At 35.6% G+C, this 23,500-nt stretch overlaps 1 protein-coding gene across 2 annotated transcripts in view; it reads left to right on the top strand.

The window, feature by feature from the left end:
* The window catches only part of ITGAV (integrin subunit alpha V), an 88,670-nt gene that overhangs the window by 47,534 nt on the left and 17,636 nt on the right, over window positions 1-23,500 (top strand). For both annotated transcript variants that reach the window (XM_068544817.1, XM_068544816.1), the window contains exons 8-18: window positions 78-122; window positions 887-930; window positions 1,018-1,074; window positions 3,655-3,707; window positions 4,111-4,313; window positions 8,604-8,795; window positions 11,205-11,250; window positions 12,618-12,725; window positions 15,592-15,650; window positions 17,198-17,352; window positions 20,599-20,736. In XM_068544817.1, coding sequence (XP_068400918.1) covers window positions 78-122; window positions 887-930; window positions 1,018-1,074; window positions 3,655-3,707; window positions 4,111-4,313; window positions 8,604-8,795; window positions 11,205-11,250; window positions 12,618-12,725; window positions 15,592-15,650; window positions 17,198-17,352; window positions 20,599-20,736 — 1,100 coding nt within the window. The remainder of the gene's footprint in view (window positions 1-77; window positions 123-886; window positions 931-1,017; window positions 1,075-3,654; window positions 3,708-4,110; window positions 4,314-8,603; window positions 8,796-11,204; window positions 11,251-12,617; window positions 12,726-15,591; window positions 15,651-17,197; window positions 17,353-20,598; window positions 20,737-23,500) is intronic.

The following is a 23,500-nucleotide window of genomic DNA, read 5'->3' as shown; positions in this document are numbered from 1 at the left end:
AGGAAAGCTTAGTCAGCAAGTACGCTGAAGATAACCAGTCCTGCCCTGATGGTGTCTTACCTTTGGTTCCCCTTTAGGTTACTCAGTGGCCGTCGGAGATTTCAACGGTGATGGCATAGATGGTATGACGCACTTGAACTATATTTAATCCTCTTTAAAAAAATTAGACTAAGCATTTGAAACAAGTGGCATAGAAACATTTCGGCAATTAAAGAGTTTTGAAATTGAGCTTGGTCTCTGGTAAACATTCTCTAGCAGCCAAGGGGGCTGAGGGCCTCAGTGACCTCTTGTCTGCTCCTTTCCAGCCCCCAGCACTTCGGTTATTTCTTCAGCTCCTTCCTTCTTGATTTCAGCAGATTCAGTTCTCTTGGAGAGGCATAGTTTAATAGTTTCTTCTTTCTTCAGGCCCGTAATTTGTAACCTTCCGAGCTCTGTCAGTAAGGCTGTTACCCCATCCTCTCTCTGTCTGTTATCTTCAGAGCTCAATCTGGGGATCCTAGACTCTACCTGATTTTGGTCACATTTCTGTGCCACTGCCACCTCTACCCTGTTTCACTTGGCTCTGAATTATCTTTCATTACTGTATGTTTAGCTTTTCTTCATTCTTAAGCCCTTTTCTCTTGTCTCTTCTCTTTCACAAGACTGTGAATACCTCGAGGGCACACATGTATTTATTTGAGGCTCTCAAGAATCTTTCCATGTTTCATAAAGATTTGATTTTGTGGTTAAAAAATGCTGGGGTCATTTATTATGGAGTACCAAGTTTTTAAAATCTCTTACTCATTGTCTACTGAAATAACACTTAAAGCTTTCTGATATAACCACTTATTCCTGCAGTTGCCAATACTGGCCTTAAAAATGAGTAATTAAGTTTTTTTCTTTTCAGACTTTGTTTCAGGAGTTCCAAGAGCAGCGAGGACTTTGGGAATGGTAGGAAAGTTAAAAGGTGTTTTCTAAAAATATCTGGGTTGTTTTATATTTTACTCTATTTCATATGCTTTTGTTTTTCCTGCACAGGTTTATATTTATGATGGGAAAAATATGTCCTCCTTACACAATTTTACTGGTGAACAGGTATGCTTTTAAAGTGTTGTGTTTTGTTTTGTTCTTTTTTCTCCCTTAACATTTTAACACCAGCACTTCCTAATGTCTTTAAAACTTTTCTTGGTAATATTCTGATGGTTTAATATTCAATATATAGTAACTGTTTAATATTTGATATTATAGATACAAAATAAGCTTTAAATATTTCTCCTTTGTTTTAACCAAAGTGATTTGTTTAAGTAAAGACTTTTGTAATTGCCCTAATAGCTGCTTTATTTTTTTAAAGGAAATGCAGAATCAAATTGCACACATACAAAACCAAAAAATTCCTTTTTCCTTGCTGATGACATTAAATTCTCTTTTAAGGAATGATCTATGCTTTTTAATTTTATTAGATGTGAAACAAAGCATGGCCCAGATGTGTTTACTATAGATATTACAAGTAAACTTCATTTGTGCTACAAGAAGTAAAACATTCTTCAGTTAAAAATTAGTACTAGACATTCTCTACAATAATATCCTGTACTGTATTCTGTATCATGCTATTGCGCACTTAATAGACTATAGTATAGTGTAAATGTAAATTTTATATGTATGGGAAACCAAAAAATTTGTGTGACTCACTTTATTAGGCTATTTGATTTGTTGTGGTGGTCTGGAACTGAACCCGCGATATCTCTGAGGTACGCCTGTAATGATAAAGGAAAAATTAATCAATAGGTAGAGAAAATACGTCTCCTAGTTTGCAGATCTGGGATTTAAGCCCACTTCTTGTGCAGTTGACTCTGTTGGGCTTTGTGAGAGGATTGATAGGATGGGAAACTAGACTCGAGGTCCCCAGTAACCTCTTCCCGTTTGTGTGGTGGTCAGGGCTGACACCTGCAGTTGACAGCCATTAGGCTTGTGGCAGGGGTGGCTGTCACTTTGTGCTGTTGTGACTTCTTCACCTTAAGCAGCTTCTCCTGTCAGATGCCCACGTGTGTCTCTGGATCTTGTTGTACTTGATCCTTGATGCTTTCTCTGTTCTTCCTTAGCTCTTTTGTGGGGGGAAGCATGGGCTTTGCATTAGGACAGACCTGGGCTCTCACTACTCACTACTACATTGGGCAAGGTGTTTTCCACTGTAAATCTGGTGGCTCATGTATAAAAATAGGGATACTGGTAACTTGCTCATGGGGTTGTGGTGAGAATCAAAGGAAAATATTTTGGTGATAATACCCAGGCCAAGACTTGTCTCAGTAAATGCCATCCTTTCTTTACAGTTTCAGGTCTGATGCCCTGAAATACCAAGGCCCAAGAATAGTATTCTGTTAAATTCCAGTCAGCACTTCATCATGGTACCCCAAATACAATGCACTTTATTACCTTGTGATTGAACACAGATTGCACTTTTCATTTTCTCAATTACACTGTATAAATTCAAAATAGATTAACGTATTAATCTCCCATATCATTCCCTCCTGATAGCTCAGCTAATCAAATTTTGGAAGCTTTGCTAACTTTACTTTTTTTGGTTTGTTGACTCATCCTTCATTTTAGTTCATCTTTAATCTGTCACCTGTCCTAGTTTTGTTTTGTATGTCGGAGTCTCTTTAGAACTTTCCTTTTTCACATGTATTTCCAGCCAGGCTGCTCTGTCTGTGATGGCCAGCAGTCTCCTGTGGTGGGGAGAGGACATTCTTTCTCCCTCCGCAAAACAAGCCCATGATAAAACCAAGTACATTTGTACTGTGTGTAATTCAAAAGCAAAACCACTGGCACATAGTTGATTGAGATGTGAAACAAAAATGAATTCCAGTCTCTATCTTTTTTTTATAAATTTATTTATTTTATTTTTAGCTGTGTTGGGTCTTCGTTTCTGTGCGAGGGCTTTCCCTAGTTGTGGCAAGCGGGGGCCACTCTTCATCGCGGTGCGCGGGCCTCTCACTGTCGCGGCTTCTCTTGTTGCGGAGCACAGGCTCCAGACGCACAGGCTCAGTAATTGTGGCTCACGGGCCCAGTTGCTCTGTGGCATGTGGGATCTTCCCAGACCAGGGCTCGAACCCGTGTCCGCTGCATTGGCAGGCAGATTCTCAACCACTGCGCCACCAGGGAAGCCCTCCAGTCTCTATCTTTCCGAACAGTAATTTCTTTAGAGTTGTAGTGGTTTCACATAGGAAGAACCATTTATGACCTATTAATAATTATTATTATTTTTACTGCATAGGCATCATTTATAACTTCTTGGGTTCAATTGAAACGTCTGTTTGTGACTGTCTCTCTTTCTGGTAGTGTGTTTGTCTGGTGTGCTTTGGGTAAGTGGAGAGGAAGGGAGACAGTAGGTGGGGCCTTGGAAGGAGGCTTGATTGTACTTGGACTTAAATGGCATGTGCTGAAGACACCGAAATGATATACGTGGGCTCTGTCTTGCCAGTAAATCTAGGAAAGTATACAAGCCTCATTAACTGATTGTCATTGTTTTGGTAGGATAAACAAAAGAAGAAATTTAGATTGAAGCACTATATGCAGAGAAAAAAATAACCCTTTCTATTTGATAAATATGCAACAAATATTAATTGTCTAAACTAGTTGGATGAAATGTAAACATTTCATTTTCATCTTATTATCCAGATGGCTGCATATTTTGGATTTTCTGTCGCTGCCACTGACATTAATGGGGATGAGTAAGTTTAAAAAAATGTTTCCAGAAACAGTTTTCCTCTGTGTTTATGAACGCTTTACTAAAACTAAACATTTTTTCTTCTGTTTCTCTGTCCCCTTCCTGCTAATCTTTCTATTTAAGGAACCAATTTGAAGCAACCTTAATCACGAATACTAGAAAACCTTTATGTTGTTAATAATTGCTTTCAATAGCTTTTATAATATGAAGGAATAAAGTAACTTTATGAATTACTCATAGTTTCTTAAAAGAGCTGAAGGAAGGTTTGAATTAGAAATGATCATTTCAAATGTGGCTATACGAGCTGTAGAAAGAGGAAAACTTGAGTTTTAATAAGAAAGGAAATGATTATTAGTAGTCACATGGAATTTGATCTTGCTTTTGGTGAAAAAGATTTTGTTTTTTAGTTACGCAGACGTATTTATTGGAGCGCCTCTCTTCATGGATCGTGGTTCTGATGGCAAACTCCAGGAGGTGGGGCAGGTCTCAGTGTCTCTGCAAAGAGCTTCGGGAGACTTCCAGACAACCAAACTGAATGGGTTTGAGGTCTTTGCAAGGTTCGGCAGTGCCATAGCCCCTTTGGGAGATCTGGACCAGGACGGCTTCAATGGTAAGGTCAAAGTTTATAACAGCTGTGTGTCCTGATTTTCTGTGTCCACCTGGAAAAGTCCTGTACCCCACCCGTAGAAGTTCACATGAGCAAACCTTCCTGGAAAGAAGGATTTGAGTGACACACCAGGTTCAATGACAAGTTGCTCGTTTTCCTTAAAAATCAGAGCAAAATTTTCAAAAATTGATTCTCATGAGTTATTATTCATGCAGCCTCAAATTAGAGCGTCAGAGTGGTTAAATTTTTAAAAAATTTTTATTGGAGTATAGTTGATTTACAATGTTGTGTTAATTTCTGCTGTACAGCAAAGTGAATCAGTTATACATATACATATATGCACTCTTTTTTAGATTCTTTTCCCATATAGGTCATTACAGAGTACTGAGTAGAGTTCCCTGTGCTATATAGTAGGTCCTTATTAGTTATCTGTTATATATATATAGTAGTGTGTATATGTCAATCCCAATCTACCAGTTTATCAAAGTGGTTCATTTTAGAAAGGAGCTTGCATTCCCAGGGAGCCCAGTGTGAGCTGGTGATTTTCTGTGTCTCTGTCCTGCTTAGCGGCAGTGCCCTCTGCTGTCCATTTGGATACAAGTGTAAAAAATGCCCCCAGGCATATTGTCAAGGCAATGCTGACCCTAATGCATCCCTCAAAGGTATTATTTGCCACTAATATTTTATTGTTGTGGCTGTCCAGAATATTCTGTTGGAGGTTATATCTCCCTTCATGGGGACAAGTAAAAAGGTATAAGCTCAGTGTTTTATAATAGTCCCATTTAAAAATTTAATTAATAGCTGTAGATATCTTTAAAAATCAAAGTTGGCTTCTACTATAGAGTGAAATATAGATTACAAATTACCAAGTTTTTTTTTTAAAAAGAATACTGCTAAAAACCTTTCTAGAGGTCACAAGATGAAGAATTGAACTGTTGGTTTGTTTGTATAATCAACAATATATAGGGATATGCCCCCTGAAAATGTAAAGAAAGTTATAAATTAAGATGAAAGCTTCAAAAATGCAGATGACTCTCAAATCTCCCAATTAGTAGTAGAAAAGGGAAATGTTTGTTTGGCCTCAAGACCCCACTTCTGCCTTGTGGGTAGTTTTATGTCACACTAGGAAGTGTCATCTCTCACCCTAGAAGTTTTCATTGTTAGTGAAAAACTACTCAAGGGGACATTTTGCTTCCTAAAATAGTCTTAAAGATTTTTTACCACCAAGAGAACTTAACATGAATCAATTGGAATTCTGGTATAAAGTTCAACATAGAACTGTAAAAGAATACTATACAACAGACCAAATCATTACTTATTGATAACAAAGACTACCTAGAAAACACAGGGCCAGATTCGAGGTTCTACCTTGAACACATTTGAGTTCTTCGCTATAGCTGGGCCTGTCTCCAGGTGCTTTGGTAGAGCCTGGACGTGTTTGCTGTCACCTTGTCTTGAGGATATTCCACACACTTTAAAGAATGTTTCTTTAATACCATGATCCAGACAACATCTCATCCTGTTTTCCCTATTTCTATTAAAATGTATTATCTGTGAACACAAAAATTATAAGCAATGACAGCTAAAAAATATCGAAGTTTTACAACGATTTTACAAAGAGATTTTACGTTTAGAGATAGATACCATAGAGGATGATTTTATTCTCCCCAAGTGTCTCCTGGGGTCTTATTGTCCCAAAGAGTAGATTGTGAATGACAGTGTCTTCAGGAGAAAATGATCTGAGCTGTTATTTATGTAACTATATTTATATAGTTTATATGTGTATATATATGTATTTGTAGTTTATATGTATATATAGTTTATATATACATATAATGAAGTATTAGTTGTAACCTGGATCTTTTCCTTGTTCAGACCTGATGACATTGACTCTTTGTTATGTCTTTGCTGCTGTTTTCCTCCCTTTCCACTTACACCCACTGGAAAAACCCTAGGTATCATCAAGAGGGTTGCCGAAAACAAAACAATAAAATTATGTTCCACAATTATGTGGAGTTTTTGTCAATACTTCTCCAGAAAGGCAGAGGGAAAAAACACAGAAAAGAGAAACTAAAATGATCAAAGGAAGAGACTGATGACATGAAAAAGTAGGGCTCTCCAGACTAGACAGATACCAGCCAAGAGAAAAGATGATTAGAATGTACAAAATAATGAAAGGTTTAGAAAAGGTAAGGAGAATTTTTTAAAACCATCTCTCAAGAGTAGAGCCATATTCTGTTGGAAAACTGTATTTTAATAAAAACTTTCTTAATGCACATGTCAATTTAGAAGTTATATTTATCTTTTGAAACTTAAAAAAAGATAAAGAAGGACTCTTACATAATTTAAATACTACTTTTTATTTAAGGATAACAAATTCTTAGTTGGCGCTTACTGCAGGCCAAGCACTGTTTTAAGTGCTAAAAATGAGAGGATAAATTAGAGCCCATCCATGTCCTTAAGGAATTTAGCATCAGTAGGAGCAAGTTTAATGTGAACAAGTAAACACTAGAATGTAGTCATCACAGTGTTTGAGATATTCTTGGGCATAATGGTCTTAAAGAAAAGATGAGTGACCAAGGTGTCTTTGATGTCTCAGGGGTTGCAGCATTGAGAGGGCTGAAAACATTTCGGGTATATTAAGTAAATTGAGTCAGTTTGGAACGGCTGGTACATAGGGGCTGTCATAGGCAAGATGGACACATCCTTGCTCTCATGAAATTATGTTTTGTGGAGGAGCCACAGAGTAAACACATAAAGGGGAAATTCAGATAGTGATAAAGGCTGTGGGTTTAAACAAAAAAAGGCAAGGTAACGTGATAGAGAGTACCTAGATGGAGAGGGGAGAGTGCATTGCTCCATAGGATGGCCAGGGAAGACCTCTCTGACAAGATGACATTTGAACTGTGATTTGGACAAACAGAAGGAGCAAAGCTTGATAAGCTCTGGAGCAAGAACTGTTGAGGCAGAGGGAACAGCAAGTATAAATCCAGAGCTGGGGACTAGCTTGCTGACTTTAAGAAACAGAGAAAAGGGCCAGGATTGTTAGGAAGAGTGAGTGAGAGTAGAAGCGGGGTTGGGAGTGGGGTGGTGAATGGACAAACCAGGTAACACGTAAATGCTTTGGGAAATAAGGATTTTAAGAAGGAAGATAACATGATATTAACATTTGGCAGTTTTGAAGAGAATGGATTATAGGGGCAAGAGTAGAAGTGGGAGGCCACTTAGGCTGCTTTAGGGGTCCAGGCAAAGAATGAGAATGGCTTGTCCAGGGTGGGACCAGCAAAGATAGAGGGAAGTGGACATAATTATTTGTAATATATTCTAGAGTTAGGAAAGGTCATAGTGACTGTTTGGTGTACTGTTTTGTTTTGTTTTGTTTTTAAAGCATTTCAAACTTTTTATTTGTTTATTTCATTTCAGTATAAGTTGAGCAAGATAGAGATGAAATCATAACTTTCAACTTTCTGAGTCAGGTTGACTTCTCAAAAAAACCTGAAAACCATGCCCAACTAAATTAACTAGAATTTTAAGAGCTAGAATGAACCTTAGATGAATCTTTTTACATGTCCCTTCCCCTCTATTTTAAGGATGAGGCATTTGAGGTCCAGAAAGGTTAAGTGATTTGTCCAAGGTCAGACCCGGAATATCTGGCTCCAAATTAATATCATTTCCATACGGTTTTGCTTGAATCTCCTTGAGTTTGGTTGTTGCTTTTGAATTTAAGAGTACCCTACTGCCACCACGCATGGCTGCTTTGCCTGAAGTAGAGAGACTGGCTGCCCAGAGGACTCATTCCTTCTTGGAGGGCTTCCTACTCTGAGTAGCAGGCTGTCATCTTGGACATCACCACATGAGGGTGCCGTGGGACCACAGCTGCCTCTGCCTCCTGCGCAACTCCCCGCCACAGGAAGTCTCCTAGGTCCCATGGGGTAGCCCAGCCAAAGGGAGAGGAGAGAATGGCCAGGATGTGTCCTGGAGTGGGGAATGGGAAAAGTTCTTTCCCAGAAAGAGAAGAGAATTGCACATGCAATCCCAGTGGAAATAAAGGTTTTATGGCATTGGTTAAAAAAAAAAAAAAAAAAAGAGTACCCTACTGAACTTCGATAAACATGATACATGGGTTCTAAAGATATTAAGATCTTTTCCACGGAAATAATGATGAGTACTAAGACTTCCTTCTCTCCATCCTTGCCTTCCTCCCTCCCACTCTCCTTTCCTCCTTTCTTCCTCACCTTCTCCCGTCCCTCTTTTCCCTCTCCTCCCTCTTCCCCTCTTCCTTTTCCCTCTCAGATATTGCAATTGCTGCTCCATATGGGGGTGAAGATAAAAAAGGAATTGTTTATATTTTCAATGGAAGACCCACAGGCTTGAATGCGGTACCATCTCAGATCCTTGAAGGGAAGTGGGCTGCTCGGAGCATGCCACCAAGCTTTGGCTATTCAATGAAAGGAGCCACGGATATAGACAAGAATGGATATCCAGGTGCTTTCCTAGAAATACAAAGAGCGTCTTAGATTTTTTGGTCCTAATAGCAAGTAGTGTTAGTTACTGCTCTCTTGATTTCTGTTATAAATCATCTAAATTCAGTATTTCAACTACTGTTCAAGCCCCTACCGTTGTTCAAGGCACTGTTCTCGTCACTGAGGGGATACAAAGCACAGACAGCTCTGTTTCCTGGGAGCTTCCAATATAAAGCATGTACGCTTAGTTCTTCTTTCATTGTCTTCAAGTCTGTAATGAAATGTCAGAATGTGGAAGCTATAAACAAAAGCTCAGTCTAAGTTTTCAAATGTCAGCCATCTCTTTTTGTTTTTAATGGTCTAGCAGTTTTATGGACTTGACTAATCATCGTGATTTTTACGAAATATATTATCTCAGTAAATTCTCCCAATAAGGCTGGTGAGGAATATGAGCTAGCTCAGCTCATTATTACGTCGTTTTCTGGATGAGAAAAAAGACTGAGAAAGGTAATTTGCCCAAGGTGGCCCACTGGTTTGTGCCGGTACAGGAAGTGAGGCCTTTTTCTGGCTCTTGTATACTTTGGAATATTTTAATGGATCTAGGATCATAATGGATATATTCTTTAAATGAAATACAATGCAGAAAATTTAATTACTTAGCTGTTGAAACAGTTAATGAGCTCAATATATAATATGTTGAAATGCTTTTAGAAATAGGACATGAAGTAGATTCTTATCTATGTTAGTGTTATTTCAAGAATTCTTTGTTATAAATGTAATATATTTATTATAGAACTTTTAGAAAATATAGCAAAGCATATCTTACAATATGCTTTCTTTTTTCCAGTGCATTCACACAATTTTTTTAACAAAATAGAATTATGCACTGTTATTAGCATATTTTATTCACTTAAAGTATTAGATATTTCCCCATGTTATTATTCTTCTGAAGCATGAATTTATGTTTTCCATTCTATCAAATATTTGTATCATATCTTATTTAACTTTATTTTGGGGCATTTGTATCCTTATATATAATTCCGGTGCATTCCTCTGATTATTTCCTTAGGACAAAATTCTAGAATTGCTATGTCAAAGATTAGGCACTTTTTTTTTTAAGGCTGTTGTTACACCTTGTCAGATTACAATCCTAATCCCTCTAAAGAAAGTTTTGCAACTTTTTTAAGCACTCACCAGCAGGTAGCGAGTTATTTTCCCACATTTGTGCCCACACTGGTTGTCATCTTTTATTTCTTTTTAAAATAACTTTATATGATAGGTGGAAAATGTTATTTTGTTTTAATCTACAGTTTTGGATTATTAGTGAGGGAAATAAGCATTTTTGTTTACTTGCATATATGTATTTACTTTTGTGAATTTCCTTTCTACATCTTTTTTTCTCCATTTCTGTTGGAATGTTGTTTTTCTTTTCTTTCATTCATTTTTTTTAAACTTGTGGCAGTTCCTGAAATATTGAGGGTTTTAACTCCTTAACTCTTGTATATATTTCTCAGTTTTGTCATGTTTTCTTTTGGGGCATAAAGAAATTCTTAATTGTTATGTAATCCATTGTACCTGTCTTTATGGTTTCTCATGTACTTTCTGCTTAGAAAGGGCTTCGTCAAATTTAGCTTGGGTATAAGAGAGAGAGTTCTGATTTCATTTTTTCCTAATTGTGAACCAGTGGTACCAGCTATGTATAAAAACTAATGTGTTGTATTCTTGTTGATTTGGATGCTATCTGCTGTCATTCTAAGCATTCTAAGTACAGTTGACCCTTGAACAACGTGAGGGTTAGGGGTGCCAACCTTCTGCACAGTCAAAAATCTACATATAACTAACTGTACACTCGGCCCTCTGTATCCACAGTTCCACCTCTGCGGATTCAGCCAACCTCAGGTTGTGTAGTGCTATAGTATGTATTCAGTGGGAAAAAAGTCCACGTATAAGTAGACCCGCGCAGTTCTAGACCCGCGCAGTTCAGACCTATGTTGTTCAAGGATCGACTGTGTATGTATTGTGCTGTTTTGGTTTTGTTTTGTTTTCGAAACAAAATAAGTAAACGAAAAAAAAGAGAGAAATTTGTAAAATCCACAGGCATCTATAAAGCTTTTTCCTTTGGGAATGTGTGTGTTTGTGTGGTATACACTTCCTTATTGTTGCTGATTTTTACTATGTATCCATTAAAAAGATTCTTGTCTACCTGGATGGATGAAAAAATTAGTTTTATGATGAGTGTTTGCCATTGATGATAGCATATTTAAAGTTTTCATATACATTTTAGCCTTTTAGATGTTGTCTTACAACCACTTAATGAAGAATAGTTTTGAGACTATGTCTGTATCTTTATTATATGCATTGAGAGCTTTATGGAAAGGTATGTGAGTTAAAAAAAAATTATTATTAACATATTTTTCTGCTCTCTTTTAAGACTTAATTGTAGGAGCTTTTGGTGTAGATAGAGCTGTATTATACAGGTAAGCATTTCCATATCTGGTAATATAGGAATATTATGAATTATATGAAAGTTTTATAGTTAAGTACCAGTGTTTGAATTTCAGTTTAATTTTCTTGAAGTAATGATAAAATTTGTTCTTTCTATTCAAGATTTGCTTCAGGCAAGTAGTAATGATACAAGGAGATCCCAAAGTAGAGAAAGCTATAGATTTTTTTATTTAGGAAAGCATTCAGAATTTTCCCTTTTTGTTCTTTAAATTATGTTCACAGATGTTCTCCTGTGTTTTAGATTACATGAGTTTAAAATTATAGGAGTTTACATTTTCCTCTAAGAGACAAGAACTTAACTTGGTGTTTGTGCCACAGCATTCTGTGACCACAAGGGCAGTATGTAATGATTCCCCAAATGAATATTTTTATTAGAGCAATATGTATAAATCCACATATCTCCATTTCCCAGCTTCATACATATTCCAGTATTTCTCTGAACTTCATCAATTCCTCGTGCCTTACAATATCAACTAGCATCCCAAGTAGATTAAGATGTTTACACCTCTATGGACTGTGCTTATACATGGCAGGAAAACGAACACTGGTACTGTGTAGTGGAGGTTGTGATGGGTCAACTTGATTGTGCTTCTCGGGGCAGCTTGTGTCCGTACAGATTCCAGGATTTATCATGATTGAGACAGATACACTGCCCTGAGGCTGCTGTGTTTTTGTACAGAGCGTAAACCTGTGCATCTGAACTTTGGAAACTGTATTTTAATTTATTGTTTCAGTTTTTAAAATTGCTATTAACAAAGTAATACATACATGTGGTAAAAATTCAAGCAATGTAAAAAGGGCATACAATAAAAGAAATATACCTCCTCTCACACCAGTTACTAGTTTATTAGTATATCCTATCAGAAATATTCTGTGCATTAAAAATTACGTGTGTTGTGTGTATGCATCCTTTGTACATGGTGTTTTTTCCCTCTCATTATGTCTTGGCTAATATCATCCCATATTAGCACAGATGGCTTTACAGCACTCATCTCCCCCACTGTATTGCACTGCATTAGGTAGATATCCCACAACTTGTTTAACCATCTTGCTTTAATGGGCTGCGTTCAGATAGGTTGTGACCAGTGGTCCTGCTTTGCCTGGAACTGAGGGGCATTTACCAGGTCATGGGACTTTCACTGATAAAGTCAAGACAGTCCTGGGCAAGCTGGAATATTTGGTCATGCTAAGTTTAGGTTGTTTCTATTCTTTTTGCTATTACAAACACTGCTTTAGTGAACATCACACTGTATACGCAGTGAATGTGAACCTGAAATGCTTAGATCAATCTAACATTTTAAATAACTTTTTTTTTTTCTTATCTTTTTTTTTAAACCAGGGCCAGACCAGTTATCACTGTAAACGCTGGCCTTGAAGTGTATCCTAGCATTTTAAATCAAGACAATAAAACCTGCCCACTGCCTGGGACAGATCTCAAAGTTTCCTGGTAAGGCTGTTTGTTTAGTAATAGTTATTATTGTGATTATTGGTTCAGTCATTATAAAAACAATTGAAAATGGAGGGGGAGGCTGAAATATTGCTAAAGCAGTTTCTGTGGGTACACTCTATTTTCTTGTCATAGATTGAATTATAGAAATATTGTTCCAAAGAAGATATGTAGAAGGCTCTAGAAATATGCTATAAACTAGTAAAAAAAGTAATTTTTAAAAATTATGCATGCTCAGTGAATATATTCAAAGATAAAGTCAATAAGATTTCAGAACTCATATTTAATGCTAAACAAGCCTGTGAACATTTTGATTTTAATTTTTAAAAACTAATGATCTTTTTCAGATTTAATATCTGTGACTAGCTGTACGAAAAAAATAGTTTGCTTTAACGTATTGGTCTTCTACTTGTTCTTTTACTAGTTTCTAAAGAAAAATATATTTTTTGTAAGCTTCATGTCTGAATTCTTCTCTAGTCCAGTATTTCTTAAGTTTCCATTATTTGTATGTTGCTTTTCTCTATGTTGTATGATTTTTTGCTATGTTTTCATTCTACCTGTATTTATAATTTTCTTAAGGCTTTTTTCTTTAAACTGGCTCATGATTTACTTTAAAACATATTAAAATAAAATAGAGAAACCAGTGTCTTTCTCATACATGTCAAAATAAACATAAAATTAATAGTGAAAAGTCTTGACCTATATATAAACTCACCATGGGGAATTCCCTGGTGGTCCAGTGATGAGGACTCTGCGCTTTCACTGCCACGGGCCCTGGTTCAATCCCTGCTCGGGGAACTAAGATCCCGAAAGCCGCATGGCATGGCCAAAGGGAAAAAAAACCAAAACCTCACCATGAGTACTCCACTTTGGGAAACACTGTTCACTTCATGTTCCTTGCTCACATAGAAAAATCAGAGAGAACTTACATAAGAAGGGTAAAATGATTGGAAGCTGGGAAAATTTTCCTTCAGAAGAGCTAATGAAAAGATATTTTTTCTGATTTTGTTTTTGAATTATTTATTATTGTTATTAAAATCATTTTTCAAAATTTTGTTTATAATAAAATATATTAAATAAACATGCATATAATAAAATTTTTTATTTCTTTCATTGGATTGCATTAAAAATTCAGTAATATTTGGTCTTCATTTTCATTGACTGGCAGTGAAGTTGTTTTCAAGATTTTGTAAGTTTTACTGACTTTCATCCCTTCACTCACCCTTTGTGTCCTGGTGAAGTTGCTGCACATTGCTGATGATGTGCTTATGATTATGGCAAAAAGGTGAAGGCTTTGAATACACTAACTAGAGCAGTAGCTTTCATATGTTTTCGAACATGGCGTGTAGGATGAAATACATTTTACATCATAATCCAGTAAACACATGCATGTAATTAAAACAAAAGTTTCATGAAATCTTACCCTTGATACTTAAGTCAATTTTACATATTCATTTTTTTAAGATGCTGGACACACCCATTAAACTGAGGTCATAACCTAGTAATAAGTTGTGAAAATACTGTTCTAGAGGAGCTTGCTAATTAAAGGGAGCTTTATGGGGCTTTTTCATAAGTGAGACATTTATTTTATTTTATTTTATTTTTTATTTTTATTTTTTTTTTATAAATTTATTTATTTATTTATTTATTATTTATTTTTGGCTGTTTTGGGTCTTCGTTTCTGTGTGAGGGCTTTCTCCAGTTGTGGCAAGTGGGGGCCACTCTTCATCGCGGTGCGCGGGCCTCTCACTGTCGCGGCCTCTCCCGTTGCGGAGCACAGGCTCCAGACGCGCAGGCTCAGTAGTTGTGGCTCCTGGGCCCAGCTGCTCCGCGGCATGTGGGATCTTCCCAGACCAGGGCTCGAAACCGTGTCCCCTGCACTGGCAGGCGGACTCTTAACCACTGCGCCACCAGGGAAGCCCGAGACATTTATTTTAAATCTGGACTGTCATTTCTCCCATTTAAATTTATCAACAGATTCTATAAGCTTGAGAGGAGGTTAGGAAATTCTTTTCTTTTCTTTTCTTTTTCTCTTTTTTTGGTCTCATTCCTTTCCATGAAAGGAAACATGCCTAAATTACTGAAGGATGAGTTAGATTATTCTGTATAGCTTCATGTTTTAAAAATAATGTTAAGACATAAAGAAAGATATAAGGCTTCACAATGTGAACTAAGTATTAGAAATATGAGATTTAAAAGAAAAAGAAATGTGAGATTTGGGTGATAATAAAAAAAATGTCTAGCTAAATAAATATTATCAGTGTAACAAAAGTGTAACAACAACAACACAAAATAAATATTATCAGTGTAACAAAAGTGTAACAACAACAAAAGTTTTAGAATCGTACAGACCAGAGTTTGTATTCGAATTCTGTTCAATATGTGTTCCATGAAAATGGGAAAATTAATACCATCCAAGCCTCAGTTTTCAATCTGTAATATAGGGATGATAGCTTATCTAATAGGTTATTATGAAGAATGAGCGTGTATAAGGTATCCTAAACTGGCATAGGGTAAATATTTAATTTTTTCAGCAATATACTATAATTTCATCTATTTTGTGTATTTTGGGGGGAAAGGGGGAAACTGTTACATGGTAATATCAGATTATGTCACCTATGGTGAGTTTTTCAAATAAAAAATAAGGGAATAAGAGAGGCATAGATAATCTCTTTTACTGTCTTTTTAAAAAAATTAATTGTAGGCATTGTGATGAGACTTTATGGTATTTTAAAGTTCGAATTGTAATTCCAATTCCAAGATAAATAAACGAACAAACAAACAAATAAATAAATAATGCTATATAGATGGGAAAAATGTCTAACCTGGATTACGGGATTTGTGTGTATTTTTTATTTTTCTACAGTTTTAATGTCAGGTTCTGCTTAAAGGCAGATGGCAAAGGAGCACTTCCCACGAAACTTAGTAAGTGTTCTGTGGAAAAATTATATTATTTTAATGATGCTACATACACAGCACTTAAAAAATGTTTTAGGACATTTGAATAGTTATTCAAGTAGTTGTTATTGCTTTTTATTTGAATGTTTATACTTAAAGACATTTAATATTGCAACAGAATTATTTTGTTTGACAACTCTTAAGCCAATTCAGAAATAATACATTTATTGACATTGTGAACAATTAGTGGTAACTATGGCCTTCAGAAAGTTAAACAGTTATCATTGTGAGACAAATGAACTCTAGGAGAAATAAGTATCATTGTCTATAAGTCAATGACCTACTGAAAAGTTTATACTTTATGTCTTAGAGAAGCCGCAGTAATCTCCAGGGTAGAGGTGGTTTAGAAATAGAGAGAAGGAAAAAAAGTTAGACCACTAAATTTAGCCCACACAGCAAATTCTAACTTGACTCTTCCATTCCAAAAAATGGTTTTTGTGAGTATGAGAGCAAGGTAGGAGAGTTAAGTAACTGTTGTGGAGATTTGTCGGTATATGTGCTAAGGAATAACAGTAAGGCTCCGGATAGAGGACTGAGTCTGTTGTGGGGTGTGTTTGTGCGTGAAAGTTCACATAGAGTAGCAAGAAAGGGTCTCTCTGGAAGGTAACTTTTCAGTAAAGACCTGAAGGAAATGAAGGAGCTAAGGGATGTCTGGAGGAGTATTTTGCACAGGGGAAATGACAATTTCAAGAGGCCAGAAGCAGGAGCTTGCTGTTTCTCAAAGGGTGGGTGGAACAGAACGAGAAGCAAAATGACCCTGGCTTTTCACTCAAATTTGACATGAAGTTCAACATTTAGAGAGACTTAGGAAGAGATTTGTGGTTTTAAAGATCTGCACTCTTAACTCCTTTGAAGAAACTATTTAAAGAAGAACTGATGTTAGAAGGCAGTAATCTAGCAACTGTGCTTCAGACTGTCCACTGGCTGCACATTCATTTTAAGATGATTCTTGACCCAGTCAGCTATATTTGGTCATTTGCTTCTTGAGGGACATATTTACCTGATAGTTTGATACAGTAGCTTCATTAGAAGTAGGAGTTGCAAGTGATGCAAACTGCTCATTCGTCATGATGGTGAATGTCATGGTATGGGGTGTGGGTGCATATTAGTAAACATTTCTTAATCACAGTCAGCAAGAGTCCTGCTACCTGCATTAGTGATAAAAGTCTTAATTCATATATTTTATTCCTGAACTTCCTCCTCTCAGCTTAAATTAAAAGAAAAAATTTCCCCTCTATCTGATAGTTGTTTTATTACCATCATTATCTATTGTCTCCATTTAATAGATGACATTAATTTGGGGATAGTTGGATCAGTTATTTAATTATTAAATATTTATTCAGAACTAATCTGTTGTCATCTCACTACAATGTATAGACATTTTTAATGAATCAGAAGCAGATTACTTCTTAAGGGATAAATATGTATCTCTGTTTAAATGAAAACTCGAGATATTTAGGACAGATAGGTGTCCATAAAGATTATGTTGGTTATAAATCCTTTGGTTTGTATAGACTTCCAGGTGGAGCTTCTTTTGGATAAACTCAAGCAAAAAGGAGCAATTCGACGAGCACTGTTTCTCCATAACAGGTCCCCGGGTCACTCCAAGAACATGACCATCTCAAGGGGGGGACAGATGCAATGTGAAGAACTAATAGCATATCTGCGGGTAAGAGATTATCCATTATCTCTTCTTTCTACTTATTATTTTTTCTTTTCACCTAAATGATTTTCACTTTCTGTAAATTTTTTTGGTAGTAAATCAAAAAGAAGACAGAAAAATGCATTTGAGGAAATTGGGCTTTTTAAAGAGTCAAACTTGAGTAATGGACTTCTACGCTTGTCAGACTGGATATTGCACGTGGCCTTTCCACAACAATGCTACTGAATAAATTATGACAAACATATTTCTTTTTTTTTTTTTTTCATATTTCTTAAATATTGCTGGACTCTCAAGACAGTAAAAGAAATCCACCCCACCCCCCTGCCCCCCGCCATAAGCAATCAATGAAAAAACTCCATTGTCTAAACCTGACTTGTGAGTTGTAAGCAAGTGTATGAGCCAGGATGACTAGGGAGGGAGGGATGGAGACTGGGCGGAGGGTGAGCTGTATTTGCAGACACCAGCACAGGGGGTTCAGGCTCGCCTGGGGCCTTCTGCAAACCAGGGGTCTGACCTGAGCCTCCTGCATTAGGTGCAGAGTCTTCCACAAGGCTAAAGTGTTCCCAAAACAAAGATGCGCCCTGACTCCTGCAAGAGTAAATACAAGGTCTCACTGGAACAATCTAGTATGGGTCCCATAGGTTAAGTTCAATCAAATAGGAATTCATTTCTAAAAAAAGTACTAAACACACCAGGAAATAAGCCATTAGAAGACACAGCAAATAAATCTTAGTCCTGCAAAAGCTTGAGATGTTAGAATGATCAGTTACAAAATATAAGTGTGTATAAAATGTTTAATGAAATAAAGGATGAAATTTTTTTTAAAAGACAAAAACATCAGGACTTCTCCAGTGGTCCAGTGGCTAACACTTCATGCTGCCACTGCAGGGGGTGCAGGTTCGATCCCTGGTCGGGGAACTAAGATCCTGCATGCCCCATGGTATGGCCAAAAAAAAAAAAAAAAAAAGACGAAAACATCAGTAAAGATTTAGAAGACTCAACATAATTAACAAGCTCGATTTAGTATACCTATACACCTATATAGATCTTGACATCCAACAATTAGAGAATATAAAAGTTCCCCATATATACATATAAAGGAAGTCTGAACAAATCTGAAACAATTGGAATCATAGAAAATATGCTATTTGATTACAGTGCAATTTTTAGAAATCAATAACAAAGATAAATTGGGAATTAGGAATTGTGATTTTAAGTAACTTATGGATCAAAAAAGAGATCATATTAGAAATTTACTTAGAAGTGAATTATAATGAAAATACTATGTATCAAAATGTGTAGGGTATCCCAGAAGCAGAATGTAAAGGTAAATGTATAGCCTTAAATGCTATTTAATTTAAATGAAAGATTGAGAAGAAAATGAAGGAAAAACAAACCCCCCAAAACCTCCACAAAAATAGGAATTGAAAAAGGATGTACCTATAGATAATGGAGGAATTAAAATAATAAAATATTATGAATAACCTTGTGCTAAGACATAGAAAAACTGAGAGAAAGCAAAGACATTCTTAGAAAAACACAACACAGCTGTCATTTGAAGAACCCGAACAATTCATTTAACCATATAAACCATTAAAAAAAATTGAACTGGCAGTTAATAATCTTTACACAAAGGAATCACAAGACCTAGATGATTTCATAGGCAATATCTACCGAACTGTCAAGAATGAGACATTCCAATGTTAAACTCTTAGAATAGAAAAATAAAACATATTTCCAGCTTATTCTGTGAAGGTAGTGTAACTGATACCCAGACTGACCGAGGCTAGTATAAGCAAGGAAAATTCATGACAGTTTTATACAAAGACGTAGATGTAAAATTACTAACCAAATATAAGCAAAGTAAATCCTAGCGGTTTATAAAAAAGATTAAAAAACAGACCAACTTGGATGTATCCTAGGGTGGGTTAACATTGAAAGTATAGAAGTGTAACTTTACACATGAATAGACTGAAACCATGGCCATCTTACTTAAGTGCAGGGAAAGGTTTTTGATTAAATTAAATAACTATTCATGATGTGAGCAAACAAGACAAATACCTCAAGTTACAATTATGAAGAAATACCATTTTACACTCAAAGTCTGCCAGTACCTATTGCTTGGTCAAGATGTGAGTTAATCAGAGTTCTTACACATTGCTTGTGGCAGTGTAAGTTGCCAATATGAAGAATTTGGAAAATAATATTGTATCTTACAGAGCTGACAAATCTCCTTGCCACTATGTAGAACAATACATTACAACATTACAACATTTTTTTTTTGGTAATAGCAAAAACAAACCAAAGACCCAAAAGCAGTCCAAATAACCTTTGACAGACGAATTGATAAATAAATTGTAAATAAATTATTATATGATAAATATTACTCAACGGTAAAAATTAACCTCGCTACATGCAACAGCATGAATGAATCTTTAAAAGTGTTGAACAGAGAGCAAATGACAGAAGAATACATATGGTCTCATTTTAAAATAAACAGGAAAAGCAATCTGAAGAACATATTGTTTAGGGACACACACACTAGAGTACAACTGCTGAAAGCAAGCAAGGGAATGGTTACCTCTGGAAGGAAGACAAAGGGATGAAAAGAGAAAAGAGCATGTGGGTAGCTTAAGCAATATAGGTTATGTCCTAGTTATTACTTATATTGGGTGTGTGTTTGAGTGCTCATTTTATTAACATGCCTCATATATATTTTTTTTAATTTATTTATTTATGGCTGTGTTGGGTCTTCATTTCTGTGCCAGGCCTTTCTCTAGTTGTGGCAAGTGGGGGCCGCTCTTCATCGCAGTGTGCAGGCCTGTCACTGTCGTGGCCTCTCTTGTTGTGGAGCACAGGCTCCAGACGCGCAGGCTCAGTAGTTGTGGCTCACGGGCCTAGTTGCTCCGCAGCATGTGGGAGCCTCCCAGACCAGGGCTCGAACCGTGTCTCCTGCATTAGCAGGCAGATTCTCAACCACTGCGCCACCAGGGAAGCCCATGCCTCATATATTTTTGTGTGAATCAAATATTACATTATAAAACAAAGTTGATTAAGGGTTCTCACTGGATAATTATAGTCTTCTTTTTGGATATTCTATTCTTATGTAAGTGTAGTTTTTCAAAGAGTTTTTGTAGAATTTGATCAAGGGGTGAATACAGCTGGCTTTGTATTGTGCACTTATGGATTTCTCCAGATAGCTTGATGTCATAGGTTGATGTCATCATTAATTCAAAGCTTTTCCATTTTTAGGATGAATCTGAATTTAGAGACAAACTCACTCCGATTACTATTTTTATGGAGTATCGGTTGGATTATAGAACAGCTGCTGATGCGACAGGCTTGCAGCCTATTCTTAACCAATTCACTCCTGCCAATATTAGTCGACAGGTACTGTACTTTATTAATTTATCATTAATTTTATACTTTTATCTTTTTTAAAGTCTTACAGTTCATATTGTTAAATAGCATAAGGGATTGCTTTTATAATGTAGGGTTTTAGTCAGAGAAGTCGGAGGGGAAGGAATCTGGATTTTCAGGTCAAAGACATTTAAAGCCACTCAGAACTTAGAGATATGCAGAGGAAGACAGGGTCGCATTTCATACACATAAAACAGTAAAATAATTCAAGGAAAACAACAAAATGCCAATTTACTTACATAGTATTTTATATTTTGCTAAACAAGTTTATTTATATTACCTTTGATTTATATTTTAATTGTAAAAAATAGTATATGTACACACATATATGCATATATAGTACATAAATCATTCTTCTCATAAAACCAAATATAGCAACATAAAATTTTATAAAGACTATATTAAAATATTTTTAGAAAATCCTATGTAAAACCCATACATTCAAATGTTATTGTATTTCCTATTTTTTCCTCTTTTATTACATGTTCATATTTTTAGATTAATATTTCTGCTCTCATAGAATGCTTTACCCTAAATTTAGGTTGTTACTTCTTTGTCTAACTTGCTAAGATCTCATAAACTATTTTATTTTTGTAATTTGAGAAGACTATACATGACAGCAGCATAAGGCAAATTAAAATTTTTTAAAGTCTTTTCTAATTTTTATATTTTAACAATTTATTTTATGTTTCATTTTGCACGTGAATAGTATACATGCTGCTTTCTACTACCCATTAATATAGAACTTGTAAACACAGTTCTGTGTTCATATTTTTTACATTTTTTATTTTTAGGGGATATACAATATTATGTTGATTAATAATTTAATAATGAACAGCTGAGCCTCTTAGAGTCTGTCATTCAATTTTACATTTTTTAGAAAAGTTAATTGTTACTTGTCCTTTTACATTATGTGTTTTGTTATAGGAGTTATGATTATTTTCTCTTTATAATTTTAGAATTTTTTGGAAACTATTTATTAGTGTTAACATTACTTTTGTTTAGTTTACTGAGATCACCAATCTCTTTAATACCAATACAGTTTAAAGCCAGCTAATCAAATTGGTTAACTTTTGAAACCACTTTGAGGGAATAATAACTTCAGTAATATTTGGTTTTCTTCCCTCTCCCCACCCCACTTTCTTCATTCTTTGAATCTTTGTTTCCTTTGTGTTCTACATTTGTTTCAGCAACGACATTACCTACTCTTAGGCATCTTTTTTTCTGTATTCTTAGCTTTATTATGTACTCTCATTTCAATGTTAATTACCTATCCCATCATTCTTATTTACTTCTCTCTAAAATGGCCCTTTATTTCACTGGTCATATTAACAAACTTTTTTACTGTACTCTCTCTACGAAGTACTGCTGTCTGTTAGAAATATAATGTTAGCCACATTTGTAATTTTAAATGTATTGGTCAGTAACATTAAAACAAAACATAGAAAACTGGTGACATTAATTTTAATAATATATCTGTATTAGTTTGCTAGGACTGCCATAACAAAATACTACAGAATGGGTGGCTTAAGTAATAGAAATTTATTTTCTCACAATTCTGGAGGCTTAACGTCTGAGATGAAGGTGTCTGCAGGGTTGGTTTCCTCTGAGGCCTCTCCCATTGGCTTGTAGGTGGTCATCTTCTCCCTGTGTCTTCACATCATTTCCCCTCTGTGTCTATGTCCTGATCTCCTTATAAAGCACCAGTCATATTGGATTAGGGCCTGCCCTAATGATGTCATTTTAACTTAATTACTTCTTTAAGACCATATTTCCAAATAGTCATATTTTCTGTGAAATTTTTTAAGTTCTGTTTTTTATGGTCTTCAAAATCCAGAGTGTATTATATACTTACAACACATCTCAATTCAGATGCTAAAGCTTCATCAGAAATATTTTTTCTGTATTTAGAACTCATATAATTTATAATTGAAAAAGTAGATTCACATAGCCAAGTTGTTCTAAACATACTAAAAGTTTTTCAGTAGCAGAATCAAGTATCAGTTTTTAAATTTAAATTAATTAATATTAAATGAAATATAAAACAATTCCCCAGTCGCGTTAGATACATTTCAAGTGCTCAAAAGCCACATGTGGCTCACTAGTGGCTACTATATCATACAGGGCAGCTCTTGAGTTTCCCTTTCTGTACCCTGATCCTTTGGAGTTAGAGATTTCATGCTTCCTACAGAAAGAGGGTTTTTCTTTTTCCCCGCCCTCCATTTATTCATTCAAATATGTATTAAGTTCTTACTCTGTACAAGATATTAAGTATGTAACTGTAGAGAGTTAGTTCTCTGTGAATGGAAGACATTGCTTTGTCTTTTCCATCCCTGAAACTATCTTTTCTGATAGCATATTTTAAGGCTATAGCTGCACCAATGCCAGTTTAATCCTCTCTCTTCAGTGTAGAGTGGTAGTTAGTCAAATATCCCTTTACCATAGTTTATTAATATTTCATAATAAAAGGTAAGCTGGGAGGAAGTGAGAGAGTTGTATTGACATATATACACAAAAGCTCAGTGCTTTGTGTTCACCTAGAGGGGTGGGATAGGGAGGGCGGGAGGGAGACACAGAGGGAGGAGATATGGGGATATATGTTTATGTATAGCTGATTCACTTTGTTATACAGCAGAAACTAACACACCATTGTAAAGCAATTATACTCCAATAAAGATGTTGAAAAAAAATATTTCATAATACTTTTCATTCCAAACTTCAGATACTCATCATT

This window comes from Eschrichtius robustus, chromosome 5 (assembly GCF_028021215.1).
Source record: "Eschrichtius robustus isolate mEscRob2 chromosome 5, mEscRob2.pri, whole genome shotgun sequence".
Taxonomy (NCBI): domain Eukaryota; kingdom Metazoa; phylum Chordata; class Mammalia; order Artiodactyla; family Eschrichtiidae; genus Eschrichtius; species Eschrichtius robustus.
The sequence above is the reverse complement of the archived record's forward strand: the minus strand, read 5'-3'. Positions and strand labels throughout refer to the sequence as shown.